Source organism: Diabrotica virgifera, chromosome 5 (genome assembly GCF_917563875.1).
Source record: "Diabrotica virgifera virgifera chromosome 5, PGI_DIABVI_V3a".
Taxonomy (NCBI): domain Eukaryota; kingdom Metazoa; phylum Arthropoda; class Insecta; order Coleoptera; family Chrysomelidae; genus Diabrotica; species Diabrotica virgifera.
In genome coordinates this window covers 234,486,057-234,500,013 of record NC_065447.1, presented here as the reverse complement: position 1 = coordinate 234,500,013, position 13,957 = coordinate 234,486,057, and the positions used below count along the sequence as shown (strand labels likewise).

At 34.1% G+C, this 13,957-nt stretch overlaps 1 protein-coding gene across 2 annotated transcripts in view; it reads right to left on the bottom strand.

The window, feature by feature from the left end:
* Positions 1-13,957, bottom strand: part of LOC114337070 (putative autophagy-related protein 11) — a 131,819-nt gene that overhangs the window by 23,629 nt on the left and 94,233 nt on the right. For both annotated transcript variants that reach the window (XM_050650870.1, XM_050650871.1), the window contains 4 exons: positions 13,719-13,881; positions 12,939-13,018; positions 12,657-12,879; positions 7,722-7,819 (listed from right to left, as the gene is read on the bottom strand). In XM_050650870.1, coding sequence (XP_050506827.1) covers positions 7,722-7,819; positions 12,657-12,879; positions 12,939-13,018; positions 13,719-13,881 — 564 coding nt within the window. The remainder of the gene's footprint in view (positions 1-7,721; positions 7,820-12,656; positions 12,880-12,938; positions 13,019-13,718; positions 13,882-13,957) is intronic.

Here is a 13,957-nt window from a genome sequence, read left to right as displayed (position 1 = left end):
TGACTCAATTCTTGATCTGTGTTTCTCTGATACTTATTTAAATCTAAAAAAAGCGGAAGCTTTAATGACGTGTGACAGGTATCATCCCTCACTTGAAGCATTAATATTATTTGATAATCAATATATCAGTTTGGAAACTAATATTTATTATAACTTTCACAAGGCGGATTATGGTGCCTTGAATAATTATTTGCTTCAGATCAACTGGATTGAGTTGTACTGTTTAGAGGATGTAAATGACATTTTAGATGCTTTTTATTCCATTATTTGGAACGCAATTGAACTTTTTGTACCAAAGATATCTGTAAAAATATCGAATTTTCCTGTTTGGTTCTCATCTGAACTTAAGAGTAAAGTCATTGCCAAAAAGATTGCGCATAAAAAATATAAAACTACAAATAAGTATCACCACTATATTGAATTTAAAAATTTGAGAGATGAATGCTCATCACTCACTGAGCAGTCTTACAATGCTTACGTTTCAAAGATGGAAGTGAGAATAAATGAGAACGCTGGTGAATTTTGGAAGTTCATCAAAAATAAAACCAACGGACATGGTGCTCTCCCTGGCTCTATGTTTCTAGGTGAGGATAGTGAGAATGACAAACAAAAAATAACAGAGTTGTTTGCGAAACATTTTGGTACTGTATACAGCACTTTTAATGGTAAATCTCTGGATAACCTGGAGAGTAATGAAATTTTCTCACAACAGCTGCAGGTGGAAATTAGTAACCTCGAAGTCACTTTTGACAATTTACTGAATGTGTTGTTGTCATTAAATGTCAATAAAGGGGCTGGCCCTGATTTGATACCAAATTTGTTCCTTAGAGAAAGTGCAGTGTCCTTGTGTGAACCGTTAGTATGTGTGTCCTAGAAACATTCCTTTGTGTGTCCTATTTTAAGGCAGGAGATCATAGTGATATCAAAAATTATCGGCCAGTTTGTATTCAGTCAGCCTTATCTAAAGTATTTGAAAAAATGGTTTTGCCAAGTTTGCATAATTGTTTTAGGAACATTATTACGGACAACCAACATGGATTTGTAGGCGGACGTTCTACTCTCACTAACCTCTTTTTGTATATCGATAGTATAGGTACAGCAATGGATGAGGGTTACGAGGTGCACTCTATATACACCGATTTCAGTAAGGCCTTTGACCTACTAGATCATAATGTCTTAATTACAAAGCTGAGAAACTTTGGTATCACTGGTTCTTTATTAGCTTGGTTTACTTCGTATTTGCAAGGAAGAACATTGCAAGTAAGATCAGCAGGATGTGTTTCTAATGGATTTGAAGCTATGTCAGGGGTTCCGCAGGGTTCCCATTTGTGTCCTAAGCTTTTTCTGTTGTTGGTAAATGATATTGGTAGGAACTTTAAATCTGAATATCTGATATTTGCAGATGAATTAAAGATATTTAAATGCATTAGGTCAGAATCTGATTGTGAGGGTTTGCAGAGAGACTTGGATTCTTTAGTACATTGGTGCCAGGAAAATAATCTTAGATTGAATATGCTTCGAAATGCTCATATATTATTTTTTCACGTAATAAGACCACCAGTGATTTTAAATACAAGATAGGAGATGTGGATTTATGTAGGGTTCAGGTAATTAAGGATTTAGGTGTGTTACTGGATAGTAAGCTAAGTTTCGTGGACCATTATGATGCCATTATTGCGCGTGCTAATCGGACATTAGGGTTAGTCATCAGAATGTCATATGATTTTAATAATTTGTTTGTAATTGTGAGATTGTTTTTGAGTTATGTTCGTTCATTACTAGAGTATTGTTCAGTGATTTGGAGTCCAAGTTATGAAAATCACAAATATCGAATTGAATCGATTCAAAATAAATTACTTTAGATATCTGCGGTATAGATTAGGTACTAGAGGAATGCAATTGAATTCCAGTCAGGTCATGCAGATGTTTCATTTGCACCGTCTAGAGGATCGCAGGCGATACTTTGACCTTAATTTCGTATTTAAGGGGTTAAATGGTATTATTGTTGCACCTAGCATTCTGGGTCGAATAGATTTTTATGTTCCAGCTAGGAATTTGACATCTGCTATGACATGATTTGCTATCCGCTAGATCGTGCAATACACGTCATGCAGAAAATATGCCTTTAAATAGAATTGTTTCTAGTGTAAATGAGTTTCCAAATATAGACTTTATGGGAGTCACACTAAATGCTTTTAAAAGGACTATTTCACGTGAATTATTTTAATTTGATTTTAATTTTTTGATGTCGTTAGTTTAATTGTAAGTAATGTAAGTTAACTTGTGTTCAATGTTTAATTTTGACTTTTAATTTTAATTGTAAAATGGAGTTTTCCGTCAATAAATATTAATTAATTTAATTTAAATTATAACTTGGAGAATAAATGTTTATTATTTTTAAACATATATGCAATTGTTTAAACAATATTTCACAAACAATAATCAAATTAATTTGATTTTTGTGGAATTAAAATATTAAAAACAACAAAATATAGAGTAAGAAAATAATATATTAGATAAAGATTGTTAACCGCAATATTCGATAATTTTTGACAGGTCATTGGAATGCCCAATCAGAGCAAACGTATCCGCTGTCCTGCGCGTAGCACCCAAAATTAGTGTTTATTTAAAGAAATTCCTGACGCCGTGGTAGTTAACCGATTTTAATTTTGCAAATCGCAAATGAAAGGTACAGTATTCTTCTATATGCAAAAAAAATTCAACTTGCTGTATGCTTTATTTTCACTCCTTGCAACATTTTGAAAAAATGCATTTTTTTGCGAAAGCTGGATTGCAAAATTTATTTTGCAAAATCTGTTCAACTGATCTTAAATAAATTTACAGTATTGTTTTACTATTTCAAAAAGTTTATCTGGGTGAAATATGAATGTCCTCTAAGGGTAGCATAAATGGTTGAAAACTTAAAATGCGAATATGCACTTGTTTCTTTATGGTTTTTTTCGCAATTATTGCTATTTTGCAACAAGGGTGACAGTTTTTAAAATTTGTAACCAATCCTATACTATAGGAAATTTAATTGCGCAACTTTTATGTCAGTGCAACTTTTCTTGGAAATGAACACTTAACGTTATAATCAAAAAACGAAGAAAAAAATCGAATTTTACCTTCATTTTTTGACATTTTGATTATTTAAACAACGTTCCGGACCTTTTTGAGTGGGAGGATAACTCAATTATTCATCATCATCAGGGCTTTTCATTCCAGGTGGAATGTTTGCCGTTCTTACTTAGAGCTCTCAGATTCGCTTATTGCGGTGAATCACTCCGCATTCCACTTGTATGTTGTCAAAGTTTGTTATATGACTTGGCTTTCGTTACTATTCTCTTCCACTCATTTCGATATGTGCATAGTTCCCTCCAGTTTCTCACTTCCAGAATTTTGATATCTCTCATGACCTGGTCCTCCCATCTCTCTCTGGGTCTTCCTCTTGGTCTTTCAGTTGCCGGTTTCCATTTGGTGATCTTCTTAATCAGTCGGTCGTTTTTCCTTCTTTCTATGTGTCCCAGCCATCTGAGCCTCTGTGATTTAATAAATCTAACTATATCTTCTCCCTTCATTAAGTCTCTTAGTTCATGGTTCATTCTTCTACTCATTTCTCCGTTGTCCATTCTTATCGGGCCCATAATGCGTCTGAGGATTTTCCTTTCGAATATTCTCAATTTTTCTTCATCTTTTTCCGTGAGGCACATTGTCTCAGCTGCGTACGTAACTACTGGTCTGATTGCAACTCTGTATATTTTCAGTTTTGTATTTCTGGATAAGTTCTTGTCCTTCATAAGCCTATGATATCTCCAGTATGTTTTGTTGCCTGTTAGTATTCGTTCCGTTACTTCTTCACTTCTCTTGTTTTGGCCATTCACTATTACTCCCAAATATTTAAATTGTTGGACTCTTTCAAAAGTGTAGTTTTCTATTTTGATTTCTCTCATCCTGTTATCTTCTCTTCTAGAGCAGAGTAGATATTTTGTTTTTCCTTCGTTAATTTCTAGACCTCTTTTCCGTGCTTCTTTTGCCAGGATTGTTACTGCTTCTTTTAATCTTTCCTTGTCTCTTCCCATAAGAACTAAATCATCTGCATATGCAACTATTTGTGTTGAGGAGTGGGCTATAGTTCCTTTAATTTTGCTGGCCTTGACTGTTCCTTCTAGTCCTATGTTGAATAATGTGGTTGACAGGGAGTCGCCTTGTCGCACTCCTGTTTCTATTGCAATTGATTTTGTGCTACCTTCTTCTGTTGTTACTTTGGCTCGAGCTCCATCCATGGTCATTTTTGTTAATCTGATTAATTTTGCTGGTATATCTTGATTTTTCATTTCAATAAATAATTTATTTCTTCCAATACAGTCAAAGGCTTGTCTGAAGTCTACGAAGAGGATGTGGAGTTCTATGTTGTGTTCGTGGCATTTTTCGATTGTTTGTGTAACTATGTGGATCGCATCTGTAGTGGATCTGCCTTCTCTGAATCCTTGCTGGTAGTCCCCAATTTTTTTCTCTGTGAATTGATTAAGTTTTTGTTTGATGAGGGCTGTTAGAATTTTATATGTTGTACTCAGTAGAGATATTGCTCTATAATTGTTACAGTTTATTACTTCTCCTTTCTTAAATATTGGTATAATTCTGCCTTCTTTCCAATCCTCGGGCATTTCTTCTGCTTCCCATATTCTAACTATTAGGTTATAGATGCTTGTTAATAACTTTTCCCCTCCGTTTTTAATTAGCTCATTGGGAATTTCATCTGGGCCTGGTGTTCTTTTCTGTTTCATTTTTTGAATGATGGCTAAATATTCATCATGTGTTGGCATCCCTATTTCATTATCTCTAATGTCTTCCATTGCGCCTACCTCCTCTTCCGGGCTTTCTTTGCATCTATATAGTTCTGTGAAGTGTGTTTCCCATGATCTATTGTCAATTTTAACTACTGGTCTGCCTTTTCTTTGTTGAGCTTTTAGGTATCCAAATAGTTTGGCGCTGTCTTTACTATTCATTTCTAGTTCCTTTAACAGCTCTTCGATCCACAGTTTTTTTTTGTTCTTGCAACAATTATCGGCTGCTTTCTTTTTTTCTTTATATTCGTTTCGATGATGCACTTCTTTAGTTGATATCCATTTATCTCTTGCTTGGTTTTTCTGTTTGATTTTGTTTTCGCATTCTGCATCAAACCACTCTTTCCTTCTTTTTATTTCCCTCTGTCCTAGCACCTCTTCAGCTGAATTCAAAATGGATTCTTTTATATTTTTCCATATGTCCTCTGTGTTATTTGCTTGTGTTAGGTTTTCCTTTAGGGTTGTCTCATATTGTTCTCTTAGTTCCTGTAATTTTAACTTCTCCAGATTCCATCTTCTTTTGTTTTGTCTTGTTCTCTCTGCTTTAATTATCTTCATTTTGATTTCTCCTATTACTAGAAAATGGTCTGTGTCCGCGTTTGCTCCTCTATATGATCTGACATCGTGCATTATTGCTATCCATTTTTTGGATATTAGTATGTGATCTATCTGATTGCCATCTGTTGTGCCAGGTATTAACCATGTTACTTTATGCTCTCTTCTGTGCATGAAGTTTGTACTTATAATGTAACTGTTTGTTATTGCTGCTAGTTGGCATAATTTCCTTCCGTTATCGTTTGTCTCGTCATGAATAGTTTCTTTCCCTGCTACTTCCTTATACTGGTTTTCTTTGCCTACTTTTGCATTGAAGTCACCAACCATTAGTACTATATCATTTCTGGGTAATCTTTCATATAATTCTTCCAGTTGTTCATACAATTCAATTTTATCATTTTCTGGTGCATTTTCTGTGGGTGCATATATGTTTATGATTGTCATATTTGCTTGTTTGTTTTCTACTTTTATATACGACATTCGTCCATTTATCGCTTTAAATTCTATAACTTTGTCCCTAATCTTACTGTTAACCATGAATGCTGTACCGTTTTTTCCTTGCTTGTTTTCTCCCGAGTAGTATATTGTGTAGTTTTTCTTTTTGATATTTCCTTCTCCCTTCCATCGTACTTCTTGTAGTGCTAGTATGTCTATTCTGTATCTTTGCATTTCTCTTGCTACCTCTTCCATTTTTCCTGGTCTCAATAATGTTTGAACGTTCCAGGTTCCTACTTTTACTCTATTTTTCTTCTTGGTTTTTCTTTTTCTATCTCTTTTTCTTATGTTTGATTCGTTGTTCTTTTTCCGTGCTAGTTTCGTTTTCAGGTTTTCATTCATTTCCTTTACAGTCTCTTTACATTCCATAAATGCGTTTTCCATATTCGTTTGCCGGTATGTTTTAGTGATACTAGTCGTTTGTTCTTTACTATGTGCTACTTTTACATACAATCTCAGTTTTTTGGCTTTGTGCCGGAATTATGTGCAGTCTTGGTTATTTTCGCCATATTTTCTGATTCATTTTCGTCATCTCCTGGTGATCTTTCCGTATATGTTCTTCCTCTGGGTTTTCCTTGAGGTGTTTTAGTATTCATCATTTCGCTTTGTGTCCTCTTGTATCCTAAGCTTTCCACAGTATATGTTTTGTCGTTTATTTTTAGCTTATTATAATTTAGCGATGCCTTTTGACCCCTTTCTCTTGCTTCCTTTAAGTGTTGTTTCAGTATTTTTCTCTGGTCTTGTATCTCCTTGGAATAATCTTCACTTAGGTAAATGTCTGTTCCTTTTAGTCTTTTCGATTGGTTCAATATTTCAGTTCTTTTGGAACCGCTTTTAAGTTCCAGTAGTATAGGTCTCGGTAACTGTCTTAGGGGACCTCTTTGTATACCAACGCGTTTTATGTCTATTTATATATGTAGATTATAACTCAATTATTATTATATGAATTAATTCCAAGCAATTTTTGCAAAAAAATATGAGTCACCTCTCAACGTCCATCTCAAAACAGATGCGCCCTGGACTAGCAAGCGAAATTAATTTTTTAAATAAAATTTGTATCAACTCGACAATAAAAATTCGATATCTAATGATCAAAGTGTCCTATTTAGTGTGACATAAATGAAAATGCATTTTAAAAGTGAAGCAACTTTCGCATGTAATTTTTGAATTTTGCCGCAAATGAAGCCAGTTTCTATACCAGCTTTGCCATTTTTTACGATTCTCATGAGATCAATAAAATTTATTACTTCCATTGGCCGATCACTATCCATTGTTAGGTCATAAACTTCAACAGCTATAATATGGAATTTCGATTTTGAGTTTTGGCAACAAATATGAGGTATTTGAAATGTGTAAAATATGCTGAACATAAACTTGCAGAAGTTTTGCTCCCAGACACGTGATGTAAAGCTTTAAATAGTATTGTAGTAAAGAAAAAAGAGACGTTCTCACAAACAATTTATTTTACAACTGACGACCGGTTTCGCTGTCTACAATATTCACAGCATCTTCAGGTCACGGTAAAAGTAAAATTAAATGTTTCCGGTATAAGGGAAGAATATAGTAGTATTCAATATCATACTTTTTCTGTATATTTTTCTCAATATTTGGAGAAAAAGTATGATATTGAATACTACTATAATCTTCCCTTATACCGGAAACATTTAATTTTACTTTTACCGTGACCTGAAGATGCTGTGAATATTGTAGACAGCGAAACCGGTCGTCAGTTGTAAAATAAATTGTTTGTGAGAACGTCTCTTTTTTCTTTACTACAATAGTATGGACTCACACATGCAACCCATTCATTCTTTAAATAGTACTTACTTTGGACTAGTTTCATGTAATCCCAATTTTCCTAAAATATTATCCGATAGATGGGGAAATGCATCTTGAAATGGCATTTCAAAACTAAGTAATGGCAACTAAAATAAAAAACATTACATTACTCACAAAAAAAAATTTTTAACCCGCGAGCAGTCGCGCCGTTAGATAAAATCTAACATTTTCTCCTTTTTCGCGATAACTTGATGAAAAATTTTGCAATTTTGAAAAAATTTCGTAAGTGCCTCGAGGAAGGGTGTAGTAATGCGTAGGTATTTTCTTCTTCTTCTTCTTTTTGTTGAATTTGTGGCTTTGGAGAAAGCCAATTAGCTTTAATAATTGTTAGAAATAATATTTCTAACATAGCAAGTAAATAAAAATACTATAAAATAAAAATTTGTTGTAAATTCGTATTTAAATTCGTATTGTGAGATAAAATCACAGACTGTCACAATGTGACTGTTCACGTTACAGAAGTGAGCGTGACTGCTCCCGGGTTAATGATTTTGCAGTAACTCGAGTGTCCTAATATACAAGTATCTTGAGATGAGCCGCCGAGAGAGCGATATTTTGCTTTCGAGATGAAAGCAAGATTTGAGATACGAGGAATCACGCACACAAACCATGTCAACTGTAAACTAATAATTGCATTTAATGTAATTTAAAATATATTGGTTAGTTTAATAAAGTATACAATTTTAAAATAAAATTGTCCTTTTCTTGGCGTTGGTCACCAGAAAAGTCTTTGTAGAGTTGATAATCCTGATGTTTGGTTCTTCTGTTAAAAACTATCCACAGGAAAACAACCTACCCATGCAAGTTCTTCTCGTCCTCCACGATGACCCTGCTCATCCACCAAATCTCGAAGAGTTAAAGTTTATAAAGGTTCTCTACCTACCACTCAACACCACTCCTATCCTGCAGCCCATGGATAAGCAAATGATTTTTAATTTTAAGAAGTTGTACACCAATCACATTTTTTGGTGTTGCTTTGAAGTGACAGAGAACACAAACCTTACCCTTCGAGAGTTCTGGAAGGAACACTTTAACACCGCGATATGCCTAAGGATAAGAACAGAACAAGTGGGTCGCGGTGGAGGTGAAGGTCGCGGTCGATATCGATATCCATGTAAAACAAACACATTGTAGTGAATTGAAGAGAAAAGAGCAGGTAAGTGCGGTGGAGGTTTAGCGCGATGCCATCCAGGAGGTTTACATCGATGCTTTTGAAAATAAAATGAGTTTGTTTTACATGGATGTCTACTGCGCGGCCTACAAGGATGTTTCCCTGTGATTGGTCCGTTCGATGCCAAGCTGTCATTACCTGCGCTATCTGAGTTGATACTTTTTACAGTTGAGTCCGCGAGTCTTTACCCGTGCGTCATTAATACCTGGTGAGATAAAACACATCCTTTTTATTTAGCATCATTCTCTTGCACGCATGAAATTAATGACAAACCAGCTGCCGCCTGTTATTTAAGTAAAAACACATGTTATTTTTATGAACGATTTAGACTCAGTATATTGAAGAAAGACGATTGGGGATGTCTTCACATATTTTAAGTACAATTTCTGACGTTTTGGTTTGTTTACTTTTGTACTCAATTTGTTGAATTTTTTGCTGTTATTTTGTTGAGTTTTTGCATTTTGAAGTTTTTTATAGTATACAAACAGTTGTTTTCACAACTAATTTTATATTGGAGTTAGAAATTTTGTGATAAGTTTATGTTATTTTAAGTAAATTTTGACGACGTACAAAGCTAACCTCATTGTTGACACAGTTGAATGCTTGTGTTTAAGGTTCCACCAAAGTGAATAAAATAACAAAAAGAAAATATATTATTGATTTTTTTTATAAATTGTTTATTTATTTATTAATCAATCATAATAAAATAATTTATTAAGCTACTTCAAATGTAGCTGTAATGATGCACCAAAATTTTAAAGCAAAACTTAAATTTGACATTCTATTTATTTGATAACGTCAAATTTTATAATAACCTGTGATCGGAATAATATCCATTTGCCGTTGCGTTCAGTAAATTTCCGACTTATTTCGTATGCTTTAAATGATGACGCACGGGTAAAGACTCGCGGACTCAACTGTATATAATCCCTTTTTTGTATTCAGTTTATTTTTGAATTTCTAAAGTAATTAAATTCAATAAATTTTTGAAATATGAAGGAGGATCTGATTATTTACAGACATTTCATCACTATCATCACTTGACTGACCCAACATCGCAAAAGCAGTCTTTTTGTCATTCAAATTTCATTAAACTACTTCAGTTGATAGTGGTTCTAGCTCGACTGACAGCGCACGTGACCTCCTTGCTATGTGCTGTCGACATCGACCGCGACCTAACTAGTGGCATCCACCGCGACCTACACCTCCACCTCGACCCACTTGTTCTGTTCTTACCCCGAGAATTATTATCAGGCTTGGTTGGGTGTTACAATACAACGAGGACCTTAAACTCTGCATCGAAGAAGCTGTATCTGAAAGGGACTTCGAGGAACTGGAACCCGAAGTGTCAGTGGTAGATGAGATTGTTTCTCTGGGAAAATCCAGGGCTCTGGAAATGGATGAGAGAGATGTGAGCGAACTTGTCGAGGAACAGTCTCAAAAGCTGACAACCGATGAGTTACACGATCTACATTCACACCAACATACGGTGGTTTAACGAAACATTATTTTTGAAGAGGGGCCAGAGATGGAGGATGTAATCCTTACAACAGATATAAATAAGATCTTGGAAATTAGGGAGAAAGTTATAGAGTTCATGGATAAAAATCATCCCGAAAAAGTTACAACTGGTCGTGCATCAGATTTGTCCAACGAAACTTGCCTAACATATTTCCAAAATATCCTGAAAGGGAGGAAGATACAATCCTCCTTGGACATGCTCCTCCTATTTTTAAACGATCTGCAGATGAAAATAAGCAAAACGTTACGAAAAAAACGAAGACCAGTGACGAAAATTAAGTGCTTCCGTAACCACTTCACTTTTGCTTTTATTATATTTTTACAGAATATGTACAGGGTCATTCACTATATTTTGACCCCCTGTAAACGGCTTTATTTACAGAATTAGGAAAAAATGTAAAATACAAGTTATTCGATTTTTAAAATATGATTTTTTGACATAATATATAACATAGGTACTACTGACGTAATCCATCTGGGCGTGATGACGTAATCGACTATTTTTTTTAAATGAGAATAGGGGTCGTGTACTAGCTCATTTGAAAGGTAATTCAATCCTCTATTCAGTAATATAAACATTAAGATAATTATTTATACAGGGTGTCAAAAAAAAATTTTAAATTAAATTAATTGACACATAAAAAGAAGAATGTATGCAATTTATTTAATTTAAAATACATATTACTGCTGTTAGAAAACAGAAATAAAAGCTTATTGCACAAATAAATATCGATTTTTGCTCAAATTTAATGTTCAAACTGCCAAGAGGCAGATGGGTGGCAGCTTGAACATTGAATTTAAGTGAAAAGTAATGTTTATTTGTGCAATAAACATTTAGTTCTGTTTTCTGACAGCAGTAGAATATATTTTGAATTAAATAAATTACATACGTTCTTCTTTTTGTGTCAATTATTTTTTTTAATTAATCATGTTAATCTTTATATTACTTAATAGGGAATTGAATAACCTTTCAAATGAGCTAGCCCTCGACCCGTATTTCCATTTAAAAGAATAGTCGATTACGTCATCACGCCCAAATGGATGACGTCACTAGTACGATATATATTATGTCAAAAAATCATAATTTAAAAATCGAATAACTTTTGTATTTTACATTTTTTTCTAATTCTGTAAATAAAGCAGTTTATAGGGGGGTCAAAATATAGTGAATAACCCTGTACATATTTGTTATCTGAAAATAAATGTTTGTTCTTGTAAATACATTTTCCACCTACCTCTGCCGAAAGTATACTTTTCCGGACCTGATTGTAGGGAGCAAAGTTGTACTTTTCCTCCCTAGGGAGGAAAATATTTTTCCTCCCTAGGGAGGAAAAGTAAAAGTGACGTAATGGTATTTCATTCATGAAATATAACTTATTGACGCCCTGTACAATATCTATTTTCTATTACGTAAGTATCTATACATTTTAACGTTTATTTAAAAACACTCTGTATTTTGCAGAATGGTAAAAAACAGTAAATTGTTATTCTAATTTAACAATGTTTACATTAATAATTTGACTTATATTTGACAGTTGACAGTTATATTGTACCTACTTGTTAGTTTTAGTTCTAATACATTTTGTTGGTTAGTTACATAAATAAATTAAGTAAAAATGAAAAAATTACTTGTTATTTGAGGAATGTGGAAAAACCATATGTATAACATGGGAGTAAAGTGCCTTTTCCTCCCTTGAATGATTACTGCCCTCCGCTACGCGTCGGGCAGTAAACTTCATCCTCGGGAGGAAAAGTAGCACTTTCCTCCCTTGTTATACAAATAGCTATTTTCTTACTCAAAAGCGCGTAACAAAAACAGCTGAGGTAGTTTCTTGGGAGCTAGAACGGATTAATGGATTTTCAATGAGGTGTTTTGAGATATGAGCAATTTGACATATATGGGCCATTCCACAAACATACGCCTGTTTTGGATTACTTCGACAACGAATATTTTACTGTGCAACATAAGAAGTACGAAAGTAAATGGCGCTAATAATTATTCCAATAAACAATAATGTAATTTGCAATTTACTTTCGTTCTTCTTATTTTGCACAGTAAAATATTCGTTGTCGAAGTAATCCAAAACAGGCGTATGTTCGTGGAATAGGGTATACGAACAAGGTTAAGGAACGACTTAAAATCGTATGTCGCGGTACTACTAATAATATTAATGATAATTTTACAGAAATATTAAAATTTCTATGAAAAGAATTATGTCTAAGTATCTTACCTGGGAATATGTACAGCAATAATCAGCATTTTCTCCGTGGTCCATACCTTCGAAGCATGTTCTGAAAGTTTGACTATCTGGACTAATGTTTCCTGGTTCGCACTCGTCCATATACATGTCTGAATCTGTTTCTATACCCGGAGAATCTGGACTTGCTGATCTAGTCAGACGTAACTCATCCGGCGATTTTAACGTAAATCTCTTCACAGGCTTTGACTCGTTACTACAAGCATAAATATACAAAATCAATTTTTAACGTAGGAATTTTTTTAATGAACTTACTATTCAGTGAATTTCAGAGGCGTTGGGCATATTAAGCGTGGGTCTGACTTGTCAATCATCTTTTTTGGTGCTTTAGAAGTCTAAAATGTGTAAAAAATGTTTTAACAACAAAAAGTAAAAATAGTTAAAAAATAACATGAAATTAAAATATTTTGACAGTTTCATAATATGTCAAGTGTAGAATTAAAGGTAGGAACATAGAACAGCGACAATATAGTTTATTTCTATCAATATTGGTTCGATCAGTAAAGTAATAAAGGTGAGAGGTAAAAATGTGGACGTAATTTGACAAATTTCTTAAAATTGCTAAAATCCTCTAACTCCACTTAATATGTGTGATGGATTGGGAGGGGAAAATGATAAAAGATAAAGAAGACAAAAGAGAGAGTGAAGAAAAAGTAAGTCAAGAACAGAGATTGAATAAAATAGAGAGAAATGAGCAAAAAGAGAGAGTAGAGAAGACGGAGAGGGTGGAGAAAAGACGTGGTGAGAGGAGAAAAGAGAGTGGAGACGGTAGGGAAGTGAGGCGAAAGAAGGGGAACAGTGGTTTACAAAAGGGAGGGGCGAAATAAAAGAGGAGATAGAAAGAGAGGGGGAAGAAAGAGTGGTCTAGATAGGGGATAAGGAGGAAGAAGAGATAAAGATATGGAAGAAAAGAGAACCGAAAGAGGCGATAGAGAAGAAAGCGGGAAAGTGAGAGAGGAGTGAAAGAACGAAAGAAGAGAGTGGGGAAAGAAAGAGAATATCATTAGGAGAAGGGAGAGGTGGAAATATACTTACCATGATGTTGAGTAATAAAACGACTGCCTTAATATTATCGACTAAAACGGATAAAATATCTTCTACATCTAAAGAATGGCACAGCTTTATAGATGGCAACAGTTTAAAACTTGGATGTGACTCGATTTCGTTCTTCCATTGTTGGATAAAGTTCATGAAAGTCCTGCAAAAATTGATATTAAAAAGTATGACTTTTGTGTGCGGAAAAAGCCCTAGTGATTTGATATACATAATATATA